The following is a 16,446-nucleotide window of genomic DNA, read 5'->3' as shown; positions in this document are numbered from 1 at the left end:
GACCAAGTGGCGGTTACTACATTCTTGCTTTTTGCCATCGATATACGGTTTTTTAACATTTTTAGGGTTCCGTACCAAAAAGGTACAAACAGGAACCCTTATGGTGTGACTCTGTCCGTCTGTCACATTCCTAAATATCTCGAGAACGACGAGAACTACGGCTCCCCACAGACAGTCTTAAAAATTCATAATCTTAAAAAAACTGTATGCAATCTGACAGTTCAGATCTGTCAGTGTCAGTTTGAACTGTCAGATTGCATACAAGTTTTTTTTTAAGATTATGAATTTTTAAGACTCAGTTCAGTTCAGTTTTTAAAATTAAATGGCTTCAGTCCATTGGGACTATTTCGCCAGTGTCAAGGTGATATGAGCTAATATTAGTAATTTTTGTACGGTAAGTACGACATTGTACGGTGACTTAGCACTTGTAAATTGATAGCTAGATTTTACAAGAGCACGTGGACTACCGGCCGTTTACGACAAAAAAGAGGCTAAACGCGTTTCGAGAACAATTCTTCATCAGCTTCTCACTACACCATTAGTTTACTGCATAATACGCTATCAATATTACACTTTAAACAACATTAATGAGTAAAAGAAAAATAAATTATTCACGACACGAAACCGCTAAGATGGCGTCCCAACCGGAAGTCCAATTTTTAAGACTGTCTGTGGGGTTCAAACTGACACTGACAGATCTGTCAGTGTCAATTGCATACAAATTTTTTTTAAGATTATGAATTTTTAAGACTGTCTGTGGGGAGCCTAAAAGTTTTGATGAACTGGTAAGAATTTTACAACTCGGCATCGTATTTTCTCAATATTGTCGGAATATTCTTTTAAATTCTTGTCATATAAAATCGGTCTTTCCTCTACTTCTTCAATTAAACGACAGATATCAATGTCGTCTTCGGCAATCTGCATTTAAAATTATATTTATTTCGACTAATAACATACGTTCGCCCAAGCCAGGCCAGTGATAACTGTCAAAATGACAACCGACCGGCGACTGTTTTGTCGCCGTGTGCGCACTTGCATTGAAACCAATAGGAAAGGAGACAGTTTCGTCGCAGGCCTGTCGTCGAACCCTGCGACAAAAAAGTTGCGTCGCAACGTGTGCGCACCTTCATACTAGCCCATAGACCGAGCGACGGAGACAAAACAGTTGCGTCTCCCGTCTGTGGGGGCCCTTATAAATCGGAACCAATTAGGCTCCGCGCACACGGGCGACAAAGTTGCTCGGCGACTTTCGTATTTGTATGAAAAGTTGCGTCGCCTCGTGTGCGCACCTTCATACTAGCCCATAGACCGAGCGACGGAGACAAAACAGTTTTGTCTCCCGTCTGTGGGGGGCCTTATCGGTCGCGACTGAAAAGTGTGCACAATCTTCGGGACGTGGCTTACGGCTGTCAGAAACATCCAGCGCGCCAGATTTCTGTCGGGCGTCCGAACGCTCAAGGTTTATCTATAAAGCTAGGAACATACTACGCGGACGTCCGTCGTAAATCGTCCGCGACCGCGACCGATCAGTGTGCACGGAACAAAACATCCAGCGAGCCAGATTTCGATCGGACGTCCGTGCGCTCAAGGCCAAGTCCGCGTCCGTCGACCGATAGTTTGCACGGTTATATGTATTTCCATTGTCCAGATTCCCGTCCGCGGTCGATTTACGACGGACGTCCGCGTAGTGTGTTCCTAGCTTTAATCAGCTGTGAGCCGCATCCGTCAGACGCGTCCGATCATTTATTTCCAGTTTAAAGCTGACGCGTGCTGTGGTGTGTACCATTAAACGAAGTTTAAATATTAAATAAAACAGTGTTCTGATTTAAAGTGTTTAATTACAAATATTAACCTACGATCCAGCTCATATCCACTTTTACATCAAAATAACCGTTAAATGAATTCTTTGTTCCATTCTTTACATCTACATGGTTTCACCTTTCATGCCACTATGGATTCTTTCATTACTTAACTGAAGATGTTTTTTTTTTATGAATCAAAAACATTATTTGAGGAGTGTCTTTTCAAAAGGACTTAATTCTATAAGTCAACAGAGACAAATATAACTCCAAAGACATATATAACTCCGTATAGACAGATAAAGTCTAAGAAAAAAACGTACCTCAGTACCATACAGAAAAAGGTACGGTGGCCTAGATGGCATTACATCTTTGGGGTACGCTCAGCTAGATGGCGCTAATATTAATATTTGACATTTTAACACATATTAAGCTATGGGATAACTTGTCAAACCTGAGGTTTAAAAGTTTCAAGCTTGTGTCGAGAGATGGCAGTCTATGAATATTGACTGGTATCCCCAAATTATGACAGTGATGACGTCATTCAAATGATTTTGACAGTGGCAATAAGTGCGAGAGGGACACCAGCCCCAACTTTACCCTCTCAAGTGGACACACTTTTTGGCCTAGCAACTCAATCTAGCTTAATATATGTAAATCTATGCTTGGGACTCCGGTGCCGATACAAGATGTAATAGTCGCTATACGTCACCTCTGTGTAAGAATGTCCTATAATATTTATTTATTTAACCATTATTGCACAACATAAAGTACAAATGGCGAACGTAATGCCTTAATGCATTCTCTACCAGTCGACCATTGGACCAAACAGAAACTTACAATGGATAATAAAACAGAAATTTAAATAGATATAAGTCACTATCTAAATACTATATGCATCATCAATATACATACATAAATTAGTAAAATCATAATACATACAATACATACATAAACTAACTAAAAATATATACACATATATATATATATAGTACCCATTTAACCATTACTGTCTAACAACGCTGGTGTACCTGCGAGAAGTGTTTACGTAATTGACGTTTGAAGGAAAACTTGCTATATGCTTGTCGTATTGAGAGAGGGAGATCGTTCCAAAGACGAACTGCCTGCAGTGCCAAGGAGTTGGACATGAACCCGGTGCGATAGAGGGGGATAGCGAGCTTAAGGCTCCGAGACTTACGCAGATCGCAATCGGGACGAGGAGTTATAAATTGAAAGTTAGATCGAAGGTAATCTGGTGCAGCTGTGGTCGTATTATGCTTCCAATTTTATCATTTATCCACGTGGATAAAGTATCCGTCACGCTTTGGCCAGTATGTCAGTGTGAGAGTGACAGATGTCTTATCCACGTGGATAAGTGATAAAATATGAAGCATGATACGCCGGCTGGATCAAACAGGATATCATAGAGCATGCAAAGTATTCTAGACGACCTACGCTCGCGGATCGGGAGCCAGTTTAGTTTTCGGCGGAAGCTGGAAACATGGTCGTACTTACTGAGCCCGTAGATAAATCGTATGCAGTTATTAAGCAAACGATCTAATTTATTTAGTAATAAATTATATTTATAGTTACTGGATTTTTTCGTGGGAAACTAAATGACATTTGCAAGTGATTTCTTTGTTACATACTTTACATTTATTAGGTTTTATTCCACTATGGATTTTTTCATGACGAATTAAAAATATTTTTTTCGTAAATTCTTTATTGCATTATTTACATTTGTATGGTTTAATTCCTCTATGGACTTTTTTGTGGGTAACTAAATTACTGTTTTGATTGAATTCTTTATGGCATTCTTTACATTTGTATGGTTTTATTCCACTATGGATTCTTTCATGGATCATTAAATGTATTTTTTGTCTAAATTCTTTCTTGCATTCTTTACATTTGTATGGTTTTATTCCACTATGGATTCTTTCGTGGCGAACTAAAGATACTTTTTGAGTGAATTCTTTGTTACATTCTTTACATTTGAATGGTTTGATTCCACTGTGAGTTTTTACGTGGTTGTCTAAACGTTTTTCCAAAATGAATTTTTTATTACATACTTTACATTTGTATGGTTTTATTCCACTGTGGATTTTTTCGTGGTCAGTTAAATTTCCTTTCACAATGAATTCTTTATTACATTCTCTACACTTATATGGTTTAATACCATTATGGTTTTTTTTGTGGGTAACTAAATTAATTTTTTGACTGAATTCTTTATTACATTCTTTACATTTGTATGGTTTTATACTACTGTGGATTTTTACGTGGCTAGCTAAATTACTTTTTTGAGTGAATTCTTTATTACATTCATTACATTTGTATGGTTTTATTCCACTATGGCTTCTTTCATGACGAACTAAAAACCATTTACAGGTGAATTCTTTGTCACATACTTTACATTTGTATGGCATCATGCCAGTATGGATTCTGTCATGAGCAACTAAACTTTTTTTTAAAGTGAATTCTTTGTTACATTTTTTACATTTGTATCCTTTTATTCCACTGTTAATTTTATCGTGGTTAACTTCGCATGTGTTGTGCCTTCCCTCCGGGTGCGTATGTGTTCTGATATGGCGGATTAGAGTAAGTTTTGACGTGCATAGGTGAGCGCACATGTCGCAACAGTAGACTTCGGTATTCGTTACTGGTGTGCGTGTGGTATTTTCCTGTTTGTGTGTGTTCAAACTAGAGTCGTGTGTGGGGCGAGTATCGTGTGTGTAGGCTTGTTCGTCGCTCTCGCGGTGTGACGTCACGGGGCACGGCTGGCTCGCGAGCGGTGAGTCGCTGAGGCGCTCCACCTTCACGGAACACCCCAGCGAGAGCTGCTGAACAGCTCGCGAGGGCAGAGGCGCTCTGTCAACTTCGTACTCCCCAGCTGAAGACAAGGAAACACATATCTATTTCCAAACAAATGACCATATGAAATGAAGTCCAATCAGATGATCGGATAATTCGGTACTTCTTTCCCATCACGGAACAATCACGTTCCGGACCATTGGGAGGCGTGCGAAGACTAATAGCCCACGATATAGCAAAAGAAGAATACGACGAATTCAAGAAATGGACAATAAACTAATGTGACGGTCCATCAATATTAATATATGTTGCACCATCTTTCAGGTCAATTAAACGGACTATAAAAGTCACAGCCTGCAAGTAGCTACAAAGACAAAGAGTGTCACAAGCGCGTTGCCACCCCATTAGAAACATGTACACTCCCCTTTGCTGTGTTAAGTATAAGTACACAGCAAAGGGGATATGCATACAGATTGGTCCCATTTTTCTCAGAACCCAGACCTTAACGGTATACGTATATTTATTTGTGTTGCCATCAAATAAAGCATTAAAAGCAGTTTTAAAAACTACCTACATATTTCTACATAATCCAACATTCGCAAGTAGCTTTCACCAGAACGCCAGAGGCGGTGGTTTTTTTTTCTTAAAAATTATTGTAATACAATCGTCTGTTGTCAAGTTGTCATAATGTTAATGAGCATAATAGTCTTCTAGTCGAACAATACATATGCAAAAAATATGTGTGCATAATATTTACGCGGCATAAAGTTGCAATTTGCTATTTGATAGCGAGTTGGATGTGTTGGGGGTGCAAGATACCTAACACTTCTCCTCGCTTCGCTGGTCGTCGTACCTAACGGTGACTCTGGGGCAGTTTTTCTTTTTTGATAGCGAGTAATAATTCTGCTAATGTAATATTATGCTATAAGATTATTATGGTACGTACAATTATGCTAAATCAAAGTCGACCAAAATAATGTTCTGTAAAACAATATTCTGCCAAATGTATCTGCGTGGTAGTAATAATGTCAACTAAGTTTTCTGCAAAATTACCATTCGACCGAAAGTGTTTCTGAAAACATGTTATGTGAAGTGTGTTTCGGATTAAAATTATTCTGCCAGATGAGGCTAACCCCCTTCAACAGCGAGAAAAATGAAACTGAATATAATTCCAAGTGTGTACTCACGTGACAGATATTCGTCTCGTGGCTCCTCTTTAAAAGGCGGTGCCGGGTTCTCCTCGTCTGGATCTAACACGGAAAAACGCATAATTAATGTGGACAATGTCCAGTGATCGTTACTATATTGATGCAAAACCTACAAAAAAAAAAACAAGTGCGTGTCGGACCACCGGTTCCGTAGCTCTATAGTTATAGCTAGATGTACGTATATATATGTATTAGTAGGAAGTAACTCAGGAGTTATACTTCATAACTACAAGGGTTCCATTTTGGCTATGGATTTATACATGGTACGAAGTATCGCCCGGGCGGCGCTGGGTCATGGAACCCTGTTCGTGGCTAGGGGTCTATAAGTAGACTAGATATTGTATATAGAGGAAACAAGATATACAATTACAAATGTACTTACGTGTCAGATATTCGTCTGGCGGCTCTTCTTTACAAGGCGGGCCCGGGTTCTCCTCGTCAGAAGCTGAACACGGAATAAAACATACTTAAAGTTAACATGAGGTAGTGATCGGCACTATGGGGGCAAAAATTTACCAAAAAAACACTTGTATCGTAATTATATTATTTCATGGCAACCTACTGGTAACTTTATTAAAATCTAGTTGTAGTAGTAGTCAAACTGCTGTAGGCCTAGCACATGATGGCCGCGAGAGTATGTCGCCGCGAGATAGATGACACGTCTTCTTCTAACTGTATTAATGACATAAGGACGGGTAGTCTATCTCGCGGCGACATACTCCCGCGGCAATCATGTGCTAACCCTGCTGATCGAAATACTGCTTGGTAGAAAGGAGTAGTAATTGAAAAGTGGCAACATCAAAATGTCGTCTGTTTCAAATCAATATGTAAGGCTGGTTTTAGTGTGTGTGTGGATTGAGTGAGCACCTTCCGAAAATGAAAAAAAATATGCTGATCATTTAGTAAAAGTTCTAAAACAATTGTAAAACGAATCTCTGAATTTGTAAAAAGATAAATCAAAAGATACAGCCATTAACATGTGCTCACTCAGTTCTCACAAACTACCAACGAAAACAGTGAATATATTCATTTAACATATAATATTTATATACTAACATTTAGTAAAAAATAGGCCAACCTACCTCTATAAATATTAGATCACCTAGTGACGTATTAAATTTTTTACAAATAGTTTCTTATGCTCACTCAATCCACACACTTTTGAAAAGCCGAATTTTGATGAAAAACATAAGATTTAGACCGCTATTATATGTGTATAGTTTAGTAAAAGTGAAATGGGAATTTGTAAAATACAAAACGAACCACTAACGTGTCAGGTTTTTTTATAATAAATTTTTGTAAGTGCTCACTCAGTCCACACGTTTTGAGAAAGTTAAAAATGTAAATATCTTACGATTTGTAGCACCTAAGACACTCGAAAGTACTTCAACATTTAGTAAAAATTTTTACTAAATATCCACCATCTAATATTTTATATTCGTTGTCTGGTTTTAAAGATATTCAGACATAACTTTTCTCATACAAATGTATCAAGTAGGGTGACCACACTATGTCGGCTCCTGATTTTCCCCACCTTCCCATTGTCATATTGAGATTGGGGAGTTTCGTTCAATTTTGATAATAGTTTACCGGATTTGTAAGTGGGAGCGAGAAAAGAATAACTATTTCTCGCTCCCACTTACAAATCCGGTACGCTCATCTGTTAGCGCGATTAGATTACCAGGTTCTGGTTTCTTACTAGTGAAGTATTATATTCTTTGTTTCTTACCAATTATCATTCATGTCCTTTTTAATGCATGCATGTCGATATGGTTATTATCCTGACGTCGATAAAAATTACACAATACACATCATCACTAGGCCAAGAACATAACCTAAAAACAGTTTGCAGATGGATAATTAATATGGTATTAGTTTAATATTATCAAAATTGAACGAACGATACTCCCCAATCTCAATATGACAATGGGAAGGTGGGGAAAATCAGGAGCCGACATAGTGTGGTCACCCTACTTGATACATTTGTATGAGAAAAGTTATGTCTGAATATCTTTAAAACCAGACAACGAATATAAAATATTAGATGGTGGATATTTAGTAAAAATTTTTACTAAATGTTGAAGTACTTTCGAGTGTCTTAGGTGCTACAAATCGTAAGATATTTACATTTTTAACTTTCTCAAAACGTGTGGACTGAGTGAGCACTTACAAAAATTTATTATAAAAAAACCTGACACGTTAGTGGTTCGTTTTGTATTTTACAAATTCCCATTTCACTTTTACTAAACTATACACATATAATAGCGGTCTAAATCTTATGTTTTTCATCAAAATTCGGCTTTTCAAAAGTGTGTGGATTGAGTGAGCATAAGAAACTATTTGTAAAAAATTTAATACGTCACTAGGTGATCTAATATTTATAGAGGTAGGTTGGCCTATTTTTTACTAAATGTTAGTATATAAATATTATATGTTAAATGAATATATTCACTGTTTTCGTTAGTAGTTTGTGAGAACTGAGTGAGCACATGTTAATGGCTGTATCTTTTGATTTATCTTTTTACAAATTCAGAGATTCGTTTTACAATTGTTTTAGAACTTTTACTAAATGATCAGCATATTTTTTTTCATTTTCGGAAGGTGCTCACTCAATCCACACACACACTGGTTTTAGTGTCACGCGGACCGCCCGCGCGGAGCGATAAGCGCGACCAATTTGTATGAAGTTCTCAATTCAATTTCAACTGAATTGAATCAGCAGTTAAAGCATGAAGTGGTAACACACAGAGAGACTCACTTTTAATATTTAGTTGTATAAAGGATTTAAATCTTTCTACCATATTCTGAAATTCTGAATATCAGATACTCACGCAAAGGTTCGGGAACCTCGCTGCACGTGTAATCTTCAAGAGTACCATCTAAGGCTTTCTCCTCTAAAACATAACATGTGATATAGTTTAGTATGAAGGTACTCAATGTACAAGTATATCTAGGATATTAATAAATAGTGGGGGACATTTAAACAGATTGATTTAGCCCCAAACTAAGCAGAGCTCGAACAAAAACTGCTCAGAACAAATATCTGTGTTTATCACACTAATAAATGCCCTTACCGGGGTACAAACCCAGGACCATCTCCTTAGCAGACAGGGTAACTATCCACAAGATCACAAACAAATATGTTTCAACATATCTTTTTCTCTTAGCGTACAGACTTGCACCTTCAGAGATCCTCGGCGGACGGACTGGGAGGGCTACAACAACAGCCTGGAGCGGAACCTGGACTCAGTAATGAAGGTAATCAAAACGAAAGAGAGTTTGGAGCTTGGGGTAGAGGTAATCTCAAATGGCATTGTTAGGGCCTTTGAAGATAACTGTGCTCCCAAGTTCAAATCAACCAAACGTCATGTCCCTTGGTGGAATTCCAAGCTGAAGAAACTCAGGGGCAAGACGCGGAAGTTATTCAATAGGGCTAAAAGAACGAACGACTGGGAGACTTATAGGAAAGCCCTAAATGAATACAGCAAAGAGATTAGGAAAGCCAAGAGAGCATCATGGAGGAGGTTCTGTGAGGAAATTGAAAATACACCTCAGGGAGCGAGACTTCATAGGCTACTCTCGAAGGCTAGGACTAGTCAGGTTCAGGTTGGCCTACTGAAAAGGCAGGATGGCTCCTAGTCCTACACTACAAATGAATTGGAGACTTTGGAGCTTTTAGTCGAAACTCACTTCCCAGGGGCAGCCTTGTCAAACAGTTCAAGGGTTAGCGAGAGCCTGCATAGGCCTCGTCCTGAAGACTGGAGGCAGGCTGCCACTGTTATAAGGCCGGGGATAGTGAGGTGGGCTAACTATAAACTCTTTCAAAACATTCAAAACGAGCGGTCTGGACGGAGTAAGCCCTTTATTATTACAACGTGGTGCTGAAGTCTTGATTCCGCATCTGGTAAGAATCTTCAGAGCGAGCTACGCCTGGGGGTACTTACCGGAACAGTGGAACATAGTTAAGGTATTATTTATACCAAAGGCGGGAAGGAATGACTACGAAATTGCCAAGTCCTTCAGACCCATAAGCCTTTCCTCGTTCCTTCTAAAAACCTTAGAAAAGGTAGTTGATAAATACATCAGAGATACCTATCTTGTAAGGAAGCCTATCCACGACAGTCAACATGCATACCGGAGGGGAAGATCTACGGAGACGGCCCTTCTGGAGCTGGTTGATAGAGTGGAAAAGGCCTTAGAAGATAAGGAAATAGCTTTGTCGGCCTTTCTCGACATTGAGGGCGCTTTTGATAATACTCCAATTCGGACACTGGTGGAGGGGCTAAGAATCAAAGAAGTGGACTCCACCACGGTCCGCTGGGTGCAAAGCATGCTCTTAAATAGGAAAGTTAGGCTAGACCTGCTGGATACCACACTAGAAGTGGCCACTGTGAGAGGTTGCCCGCAGGGGAGTGTCCTATCCCCACTGCTCTGGACTCTTGCAGTGGACGGACTTCTGCGTAAGTTGGCGGATCTCCAAATCGACACTCAGGGGTACGCAGATGACCTTGTGGTGACGGTGAGGGGAAACTGCCAAAGTACTATATCGTACCTTATGCAGAGGGCTCTCAACACTATAAACGCCTGGTGTGGTGAAAATGAATTGTCCATCAATGCAAACAAGACAATTATAGTTCCATTCACGAACAAACAAAGGCTGGATAAATTAAAACCTTTGGTCATGAATGGTAAAACGATTCCGTTTTCTTCAGAAGTCAAGTATCTGGGGGTAACACTGGACCAGAAACTGACCTGGAACCAGCACCTGAACGGAACTCTACTGAAGGCCAAATCGGCCCTGGCTATATGCTGCCGTCTCGCAGGCAACAGATGGGGCCTTAAACCCAAAATTGCCTTATGGTTGTACACTGCTATAGTGAGACCAATAGTGTCCTACGCCTCTGTAGCATGGTACAAGAAGACGTTGCAGAAAGTGGCAGTGGCGAAGCTCAGCAGACTGCAAAGAGCTGCTTGTAGCATCGTTACTGGAGCAATGTCATCCTCTCCAACAGTGGCACTAGAGGCCCTGCTGAACCTGTCGCCACTCCACCTCTATCTGGAACTAGAAGCAAGATCCAGCATACTGAGAATAGTGGCTACAAAGAGAGGAGGGTGGATATCACTGAGACTATTTACTGAATTAGTGCTTGATATCCCTGTACTGGGGATGCCGGCAGACACCATGCACCCCCAGTTCTGCCCACAGAAACTCTACTCTGTGGAAATCCCGGAAAGGGAGGACTGGTCAAACAGTCAAATATTATGGAAAGAAGGAAGCCTAAGGTGGTACACTGACGGCTCCAAATCCGGATCTGAAGTAGGCTGCGGAGTATACGGCGAAACGCCTAGAAGGGCTAAAAGCCTAAATCTAGGACGGTATTGCTCTATATTCCAGGCAGAGGTATACGCCATCTTAGAATGCGCGTCAATCAACCTGCAATGCAACTACGTCAACCATACTATTTACATCCACTCGGATAGCCAGGCGGCACTCTTAGCCCTAACTTCGGACGTCATAACGTCCAAGCTGATTGAGAACTGCAGGCAACTATTAAACAACCTTGGATCCAAAAACAAGGTTGTCTTAAGATGGGTCCCGGGGCACGCAGGCATCGAAGGCAACGAGAAAGCCGACGAGCTTGCACGTACGGGGGCAAAGGGTAAGCACCATGGCCCAGAGCCTTTCTGTGGTATCCCGAAAAGCCTTACGAAACTAACCCTAAAGACCTACTGTCAATACAAAACTATTCAGCTCTGGAGGAACACGCCAGGCATGAACCATTCCAAGGCTCTCATCAGAGCCTACAGCAAAAAGGCATCCTCAAATGCCTTGGCGCTGTCAAGGAACCAACTGCGCAACCTAGTGAGGGTGCTAACAGGGCATTGCCACCTGAACAAGCACATGCACACTATCGGGAAACGTGCAAACGGGCGGTGCAGATTCTGTCTAGAGTCTGATGAAACGCCCCTGCACATCCTGGCAGAGTGCCCCTCTCTAATGCGCACACGTAACATGATTCTGGGCAGCTACCAAATTCACCCAGAGGATGTGAGGTATCTCGATCTCAAAAAGATACTACAAGTCTTTGAATTTGTAGGACTTGATCGAGAGTTGTAGTAGGTGGCGATCACAATAGATCAGAAATGGTCGCAGTGATACATAAGGCGCCCTGAAGCCTTACAAAGCCCCTAACCTAGAAGAAGAAGAAGAAGAACTATCCACAAGGATAGACCTGTTGTCAAAAACAATGTATCAAAGCTTTAAGTTTACCTTTGGCTCTCAGTCCTGCCTCGAGCCTCTGACGCAGCTCGGCCTGGCAGCGCTGCACCTGCATCTTGAAGGAGCTCGCCTCCCGCAGGCGCCGCAAACACTCCCCGCAGATACCACTCTGCTCCTCATTGCTAGATGCCAGCTGCAAGATGTAGCATAGGGTATAGTATTGTTAGTGTCCACATACACTAGTTTTCGTCCACACATGGAATCTTTCTATCTATCTATATTAGCTATGGACTTTGCCGAATACGAATATTCGGCCGAACATTCGGACAAGCTCTTACCGAACCGAACGTTCGGCCGAATATTCGGTTACGCCATATTTTTAAAGCGGATGTTAATTAAACCTATTAAATGATAATGGTTACATATATTACTACAACTATGTTCTTTTGATTTAGTGGATAACTAAAACTTAGTTAAAACAACTCTGAACTCTTCTCAACTCTTAAACTACGGTTTTTTTAACTTTTAAAAAAAATAATTGTACCTATTTATATTTTGATGTATACGTAATTATCTCTTTTTAGTAGTTCATTAGAAAGCTACTAAAATAGGAGATAATAATCCAATGGAAATAATGGAATATGTAAGATCTTCATTAGTTATTTATTTTGTTTATTCGGTAAATATTCGGCAATGCAACCAAATTATTCGGCAGAATACGAGCACTGACTGGCACTGGCAAGTTTTGCCGAATATTCGGCCCATCTCTTATCTATATAGCCTTTTCTTCTGAACACGGTCTGGTATTTATGGTTGTTTGTTTAAATGAAGTCGCGAAATTCAGTGTGCCTGTTTACAAAGTTCTCCTCCAGCTCTTTCCAGTATTTCCTCTGCCTGGCCAGTCTAATCCAGAAAGGCCCTACAGTGGTTATAATTTCGTCCTCCCATCGTCTGAGTGGTGGATGGGATAGTAAACAATTTATTTTTGCAGTTTATGCTACTTCCAAACACATGAAAATAATGATTGCAATATGTACAGTAAACAAGAGTTTCATATTCAAAACTTTGCCAATGCACAAAAACTAACACTGAACAAAAATCAGAGCTATAACCCTACTTGTCTCCTTTCTTCAATGTATGTCTACATTCCTTGCACACACATCATAGCATATTCTATGTAAAAATGTAAGTATCTGCTACAAAACTACTGTTTAATTAAGGTATTAATGAAAAGACACATTAAGATTGTTAACCTTATTTCTAATGGTAAAATATTGGCCAAGTTTCTGGTCACCTGATGCCTCTATAAGGCGTTTAGCTAACTCCTTACAGAGGCGGCGCGCTAGACCCCCGCGGCCCGGGGTATAACCCTAAACCCGCAAATATATAGCTGTCGCAGTAAGATAGATAAAGCCGTTATATAGTTATAACCCTAGGAATATAATTATACGTCGTAACATAGTTAAACGAAAGCGATTAATTGCTATCTTACTAGGAATATAACTATAATACGTTACTAGTTTAGTCATATAGTTATATGACTAAATTCAGTTTAGTGAAATGATTGTAGGCAGGAGTGCGGCGGTGCGGCGGAGGTATAGTTATAACCCTAGGGATATAATTATATGCCGTAACTAGCTAAACAAAAGCGATTACCATCTTACTAGGAATATAATTATAATACGGTATTTAAAATTGCAAACGGGACTTAATCGCGTATTACTATGTATTAAGTCTCGGTTGCAATGTCACTGACGTTAGAACAAAGTTTATTTTGTATCAAACATAGTACACAAGGTTTGGTTACTAAACAAACGAATCCAAGCTATATTAGTTAAAACGTAACAGTTAGGGCATGCTCCCGGTATTTCCCGATTCTTGATTTCCCGGGAAATCCCGGTAATTTTATGGTGGCGAAAGAACCGAGACAAAAATTTAGGAACCGGTGCTCCCGGTTCTTTTCATAATATCGGATTTATTCATTTTTTAAATTGTATCTGCATTTGGATTTGTGCGATGGCAGTTTTAATTTAATCTAAGATAAACATGATATTTACTATCGCAAATAGTGCAATTTGCAGCACTACACTGCTACAATTATACTACTGAACTTAATCCTGTAATATAACTATATTACTTAACTAGAGACGTATTATAATTATATCCCTAGACTAAGTTTAATCCAGTGATATAATTATATAACTGAACTAGTAACGTATTATAATTATATTCCTAGTAAGATGGTAAGGAATCGCTTTCGTTTAGCTATGTTACGGCATATAATTATATCCCTAGGGTTATAACTATACCTCCGCCGCACCGCCGCACTCCTGCCTACAATCATTTCACTAAACTGAATCCAGTCATATAACTATATGACTAAACTAGTTTAGTATTATAGTTATATTCCTAGTAAGATAGCAATTAATCGCTTTCGTTTAACTATGTTACGACATATAATTATATCCCTAGGGTTATAACTATATAACGGCTTTATCTATCTTACTGCGACATAGCTATACTACCAAGCGAGACATACTTGAAACGTTTGAGGCTTCACTACGCCAACTATGTTAATATCCTGCATCATTCACTTACTTTGATCACGAAGCATTCTTCGATCATGAGTGAGTATATCTCCATTATGCCGTGACGAGTGTACGGCGTCCTCAAATCTTTCGCCGGAGGCCGCTGCAGGCAGCAGTGGCACTGGTTTATCGATTCCATCACAGTACATTAAGCGTGGAATGGGATCCATAGAATTAGAACAGAATCAATTTTAATCATAGATTTATATCATGATTTTAATTCACAAAAACATGTCATAACTGTCATAAATTGGGGATACCATACCAATCAAAACTCAAAGTTACAGTGCTAACACATGACCGTACCGGACCAAGTTCATCTTTTCTAAGGCCTGTTAACCAAAGCTGTTAACTCTCTTAGTATAGTATGAATTTTTTGAAACGAACGTTTCTAAACAAAGGTATTGTTCCTTTTGTGTTGAGCGGGAGCTTCTGTATTTGCACGCGCTAAGACAACAAGAAGCAACTGTATCCTGATAATTGTAAGGTTCAAATCTGTACAGCAGCAAATTTGAGATAGATTATTTTGGAAATGCGAAGCGATAGACCACACCGCTATAGGTGCGAAAATACAGCGCTTCTAATACTTTGATACTTGATGGTGTAAGTATAGTACATATAGTTATAATAATCATCGGTAATATGTCAGTCTGTATAATAAAAATAACACGTTTAAACAGCGAAACTGCCAGATTAAAAGGTTGATAAGCACCTGGCACCTTAAGGTGTCATCGCAAAGTGACAATAAACACTGATAAGGTTTTTCAATCTGACCGCCATTGTTATGTTTTGTTATAAATACGGTTTACGGTTTGTTTAGTTATTTATGTTATTTTATATATCAAGACTTGTACCTAATATTTATGTAATTACTATTTATATATTGCTATATACAATTGGTGATTGTTAACAAAATCATTAATAAAAAATAACAGTGATAATATACGTGTTTCATTACTTACAGCACCACCACCAAGTATCAAAGTATTAGAAGCGCTGTATTTTCGCACCTATAGCGGTGTGGTCTATCGCTTCACATTTCCAAAATAATCTATCTCAAATTTGCTGCTGTACAGATTTGAACCTTACAATTATGAGGATACAGTCGCTTCTTGTTGTCTTAGCGCGTGCAAATACAGAAGCTCCCGCTCAACACAAAAGGAACAATACCTTTGTTTAGAAACGTTCGTTTCAAAAATTCATACTATAGTTAATAGAGTCGTTCACCGTTGTATCAACATCGAATTACCTAGCAACCAATTGTTTGTAATAACCGTCTCTGATTGGCCGATAATGCGACAGATAAAAAAAAATGTGTTTCAGATGCAGGAAAATTTGCCAGGTATCGCAAATTAGTATAGAAATTGTATGAAATTCTATTTTTGAAATTATTACAGTTAACTAAAGTCAACTATAATGAGCTTATTATAATTGAGTCGGAACTGCCATAGAGTATCTAACACTGAAAAGTTAGCACTTACAGTTTAGTCTGTGGTGTCCTAATTGACAGATTACAGTCGACAAGTAGAAAAAATATTTTATGCAGTACACGAAACAAAGCACCACATAATTAATTAGAAGAAAAATATGGACTGTAGTTATGTTTTAACTATAATGTAACCGGTGGACACTCTATTTAATAATGCAAACATTGTAAAACTTGGCAAAAATGGACCAGTTACATTTGTCCCCCAGTTGTTATTTTTCCACATGAAGTTTATAATTTTAACTCATTGATTTTGTATGTCGATCTTTGTCAAATTATCAGTAGACACGAACGTGCCTTAATAAGATTGGGCCAGAGTGGTTTCAATGCAAGTGCG

The 16,446-nt window shown here is 39.1% G+C and overlaps 1 protein-coding gene across 1 annotated transcript; it reads right to left on the bottom strand.

The window, feature by feature from the left end:
• Positions 1-3,259: 3,259 nt before the first annotated feature.
• Positions 3,260-14,762, bottom strand: LOC125240066 (zinc finger protein 883-like). Its single transcript, XM_048147911.1, has 6 exons — positions 14,634-14,762; positions 12,087-12,228; positions 8,647-8,709; positions 6,198-6,260; positions 5,795-5,857; positions 3,260-4,686 (listed from the first exon to the last, which is right to left on the bottom strand). The coding sequence occupies exons 1-6, from the start codon at positions 14,760-14,762 to the stop codon at positions 3,530-3,532; spliced, it is 1,617 nt and encodes a 538-aa protein (XP_048003868.1). The 3' UTR covers positions 3,260-3,529.
• Between the last annotated feature and the right edge of the window lie 1,684 nt (positions 14,763-16,446).

This window comes from Leguminivora glycinivorella, chromosome 26 (assembly GCF_023078275.1).
Source record: "Leguminivora glycinivorella isolate SPB_JAAS2020 chromosome 26, LegGlyc_1.1, whole genome shotgun sequence".
Lineage (NCBI taxonomy): Eukaryota > Metazoa > Arthropoda > Insecta > Lepidoptera > Tortricidae > Leguminivora > Leguminivora glycinivorella.
Note: the sequence above shows the minus strand (reverse complement) of the source record. Positions and strands in the feature narration are given on the sequence as shown.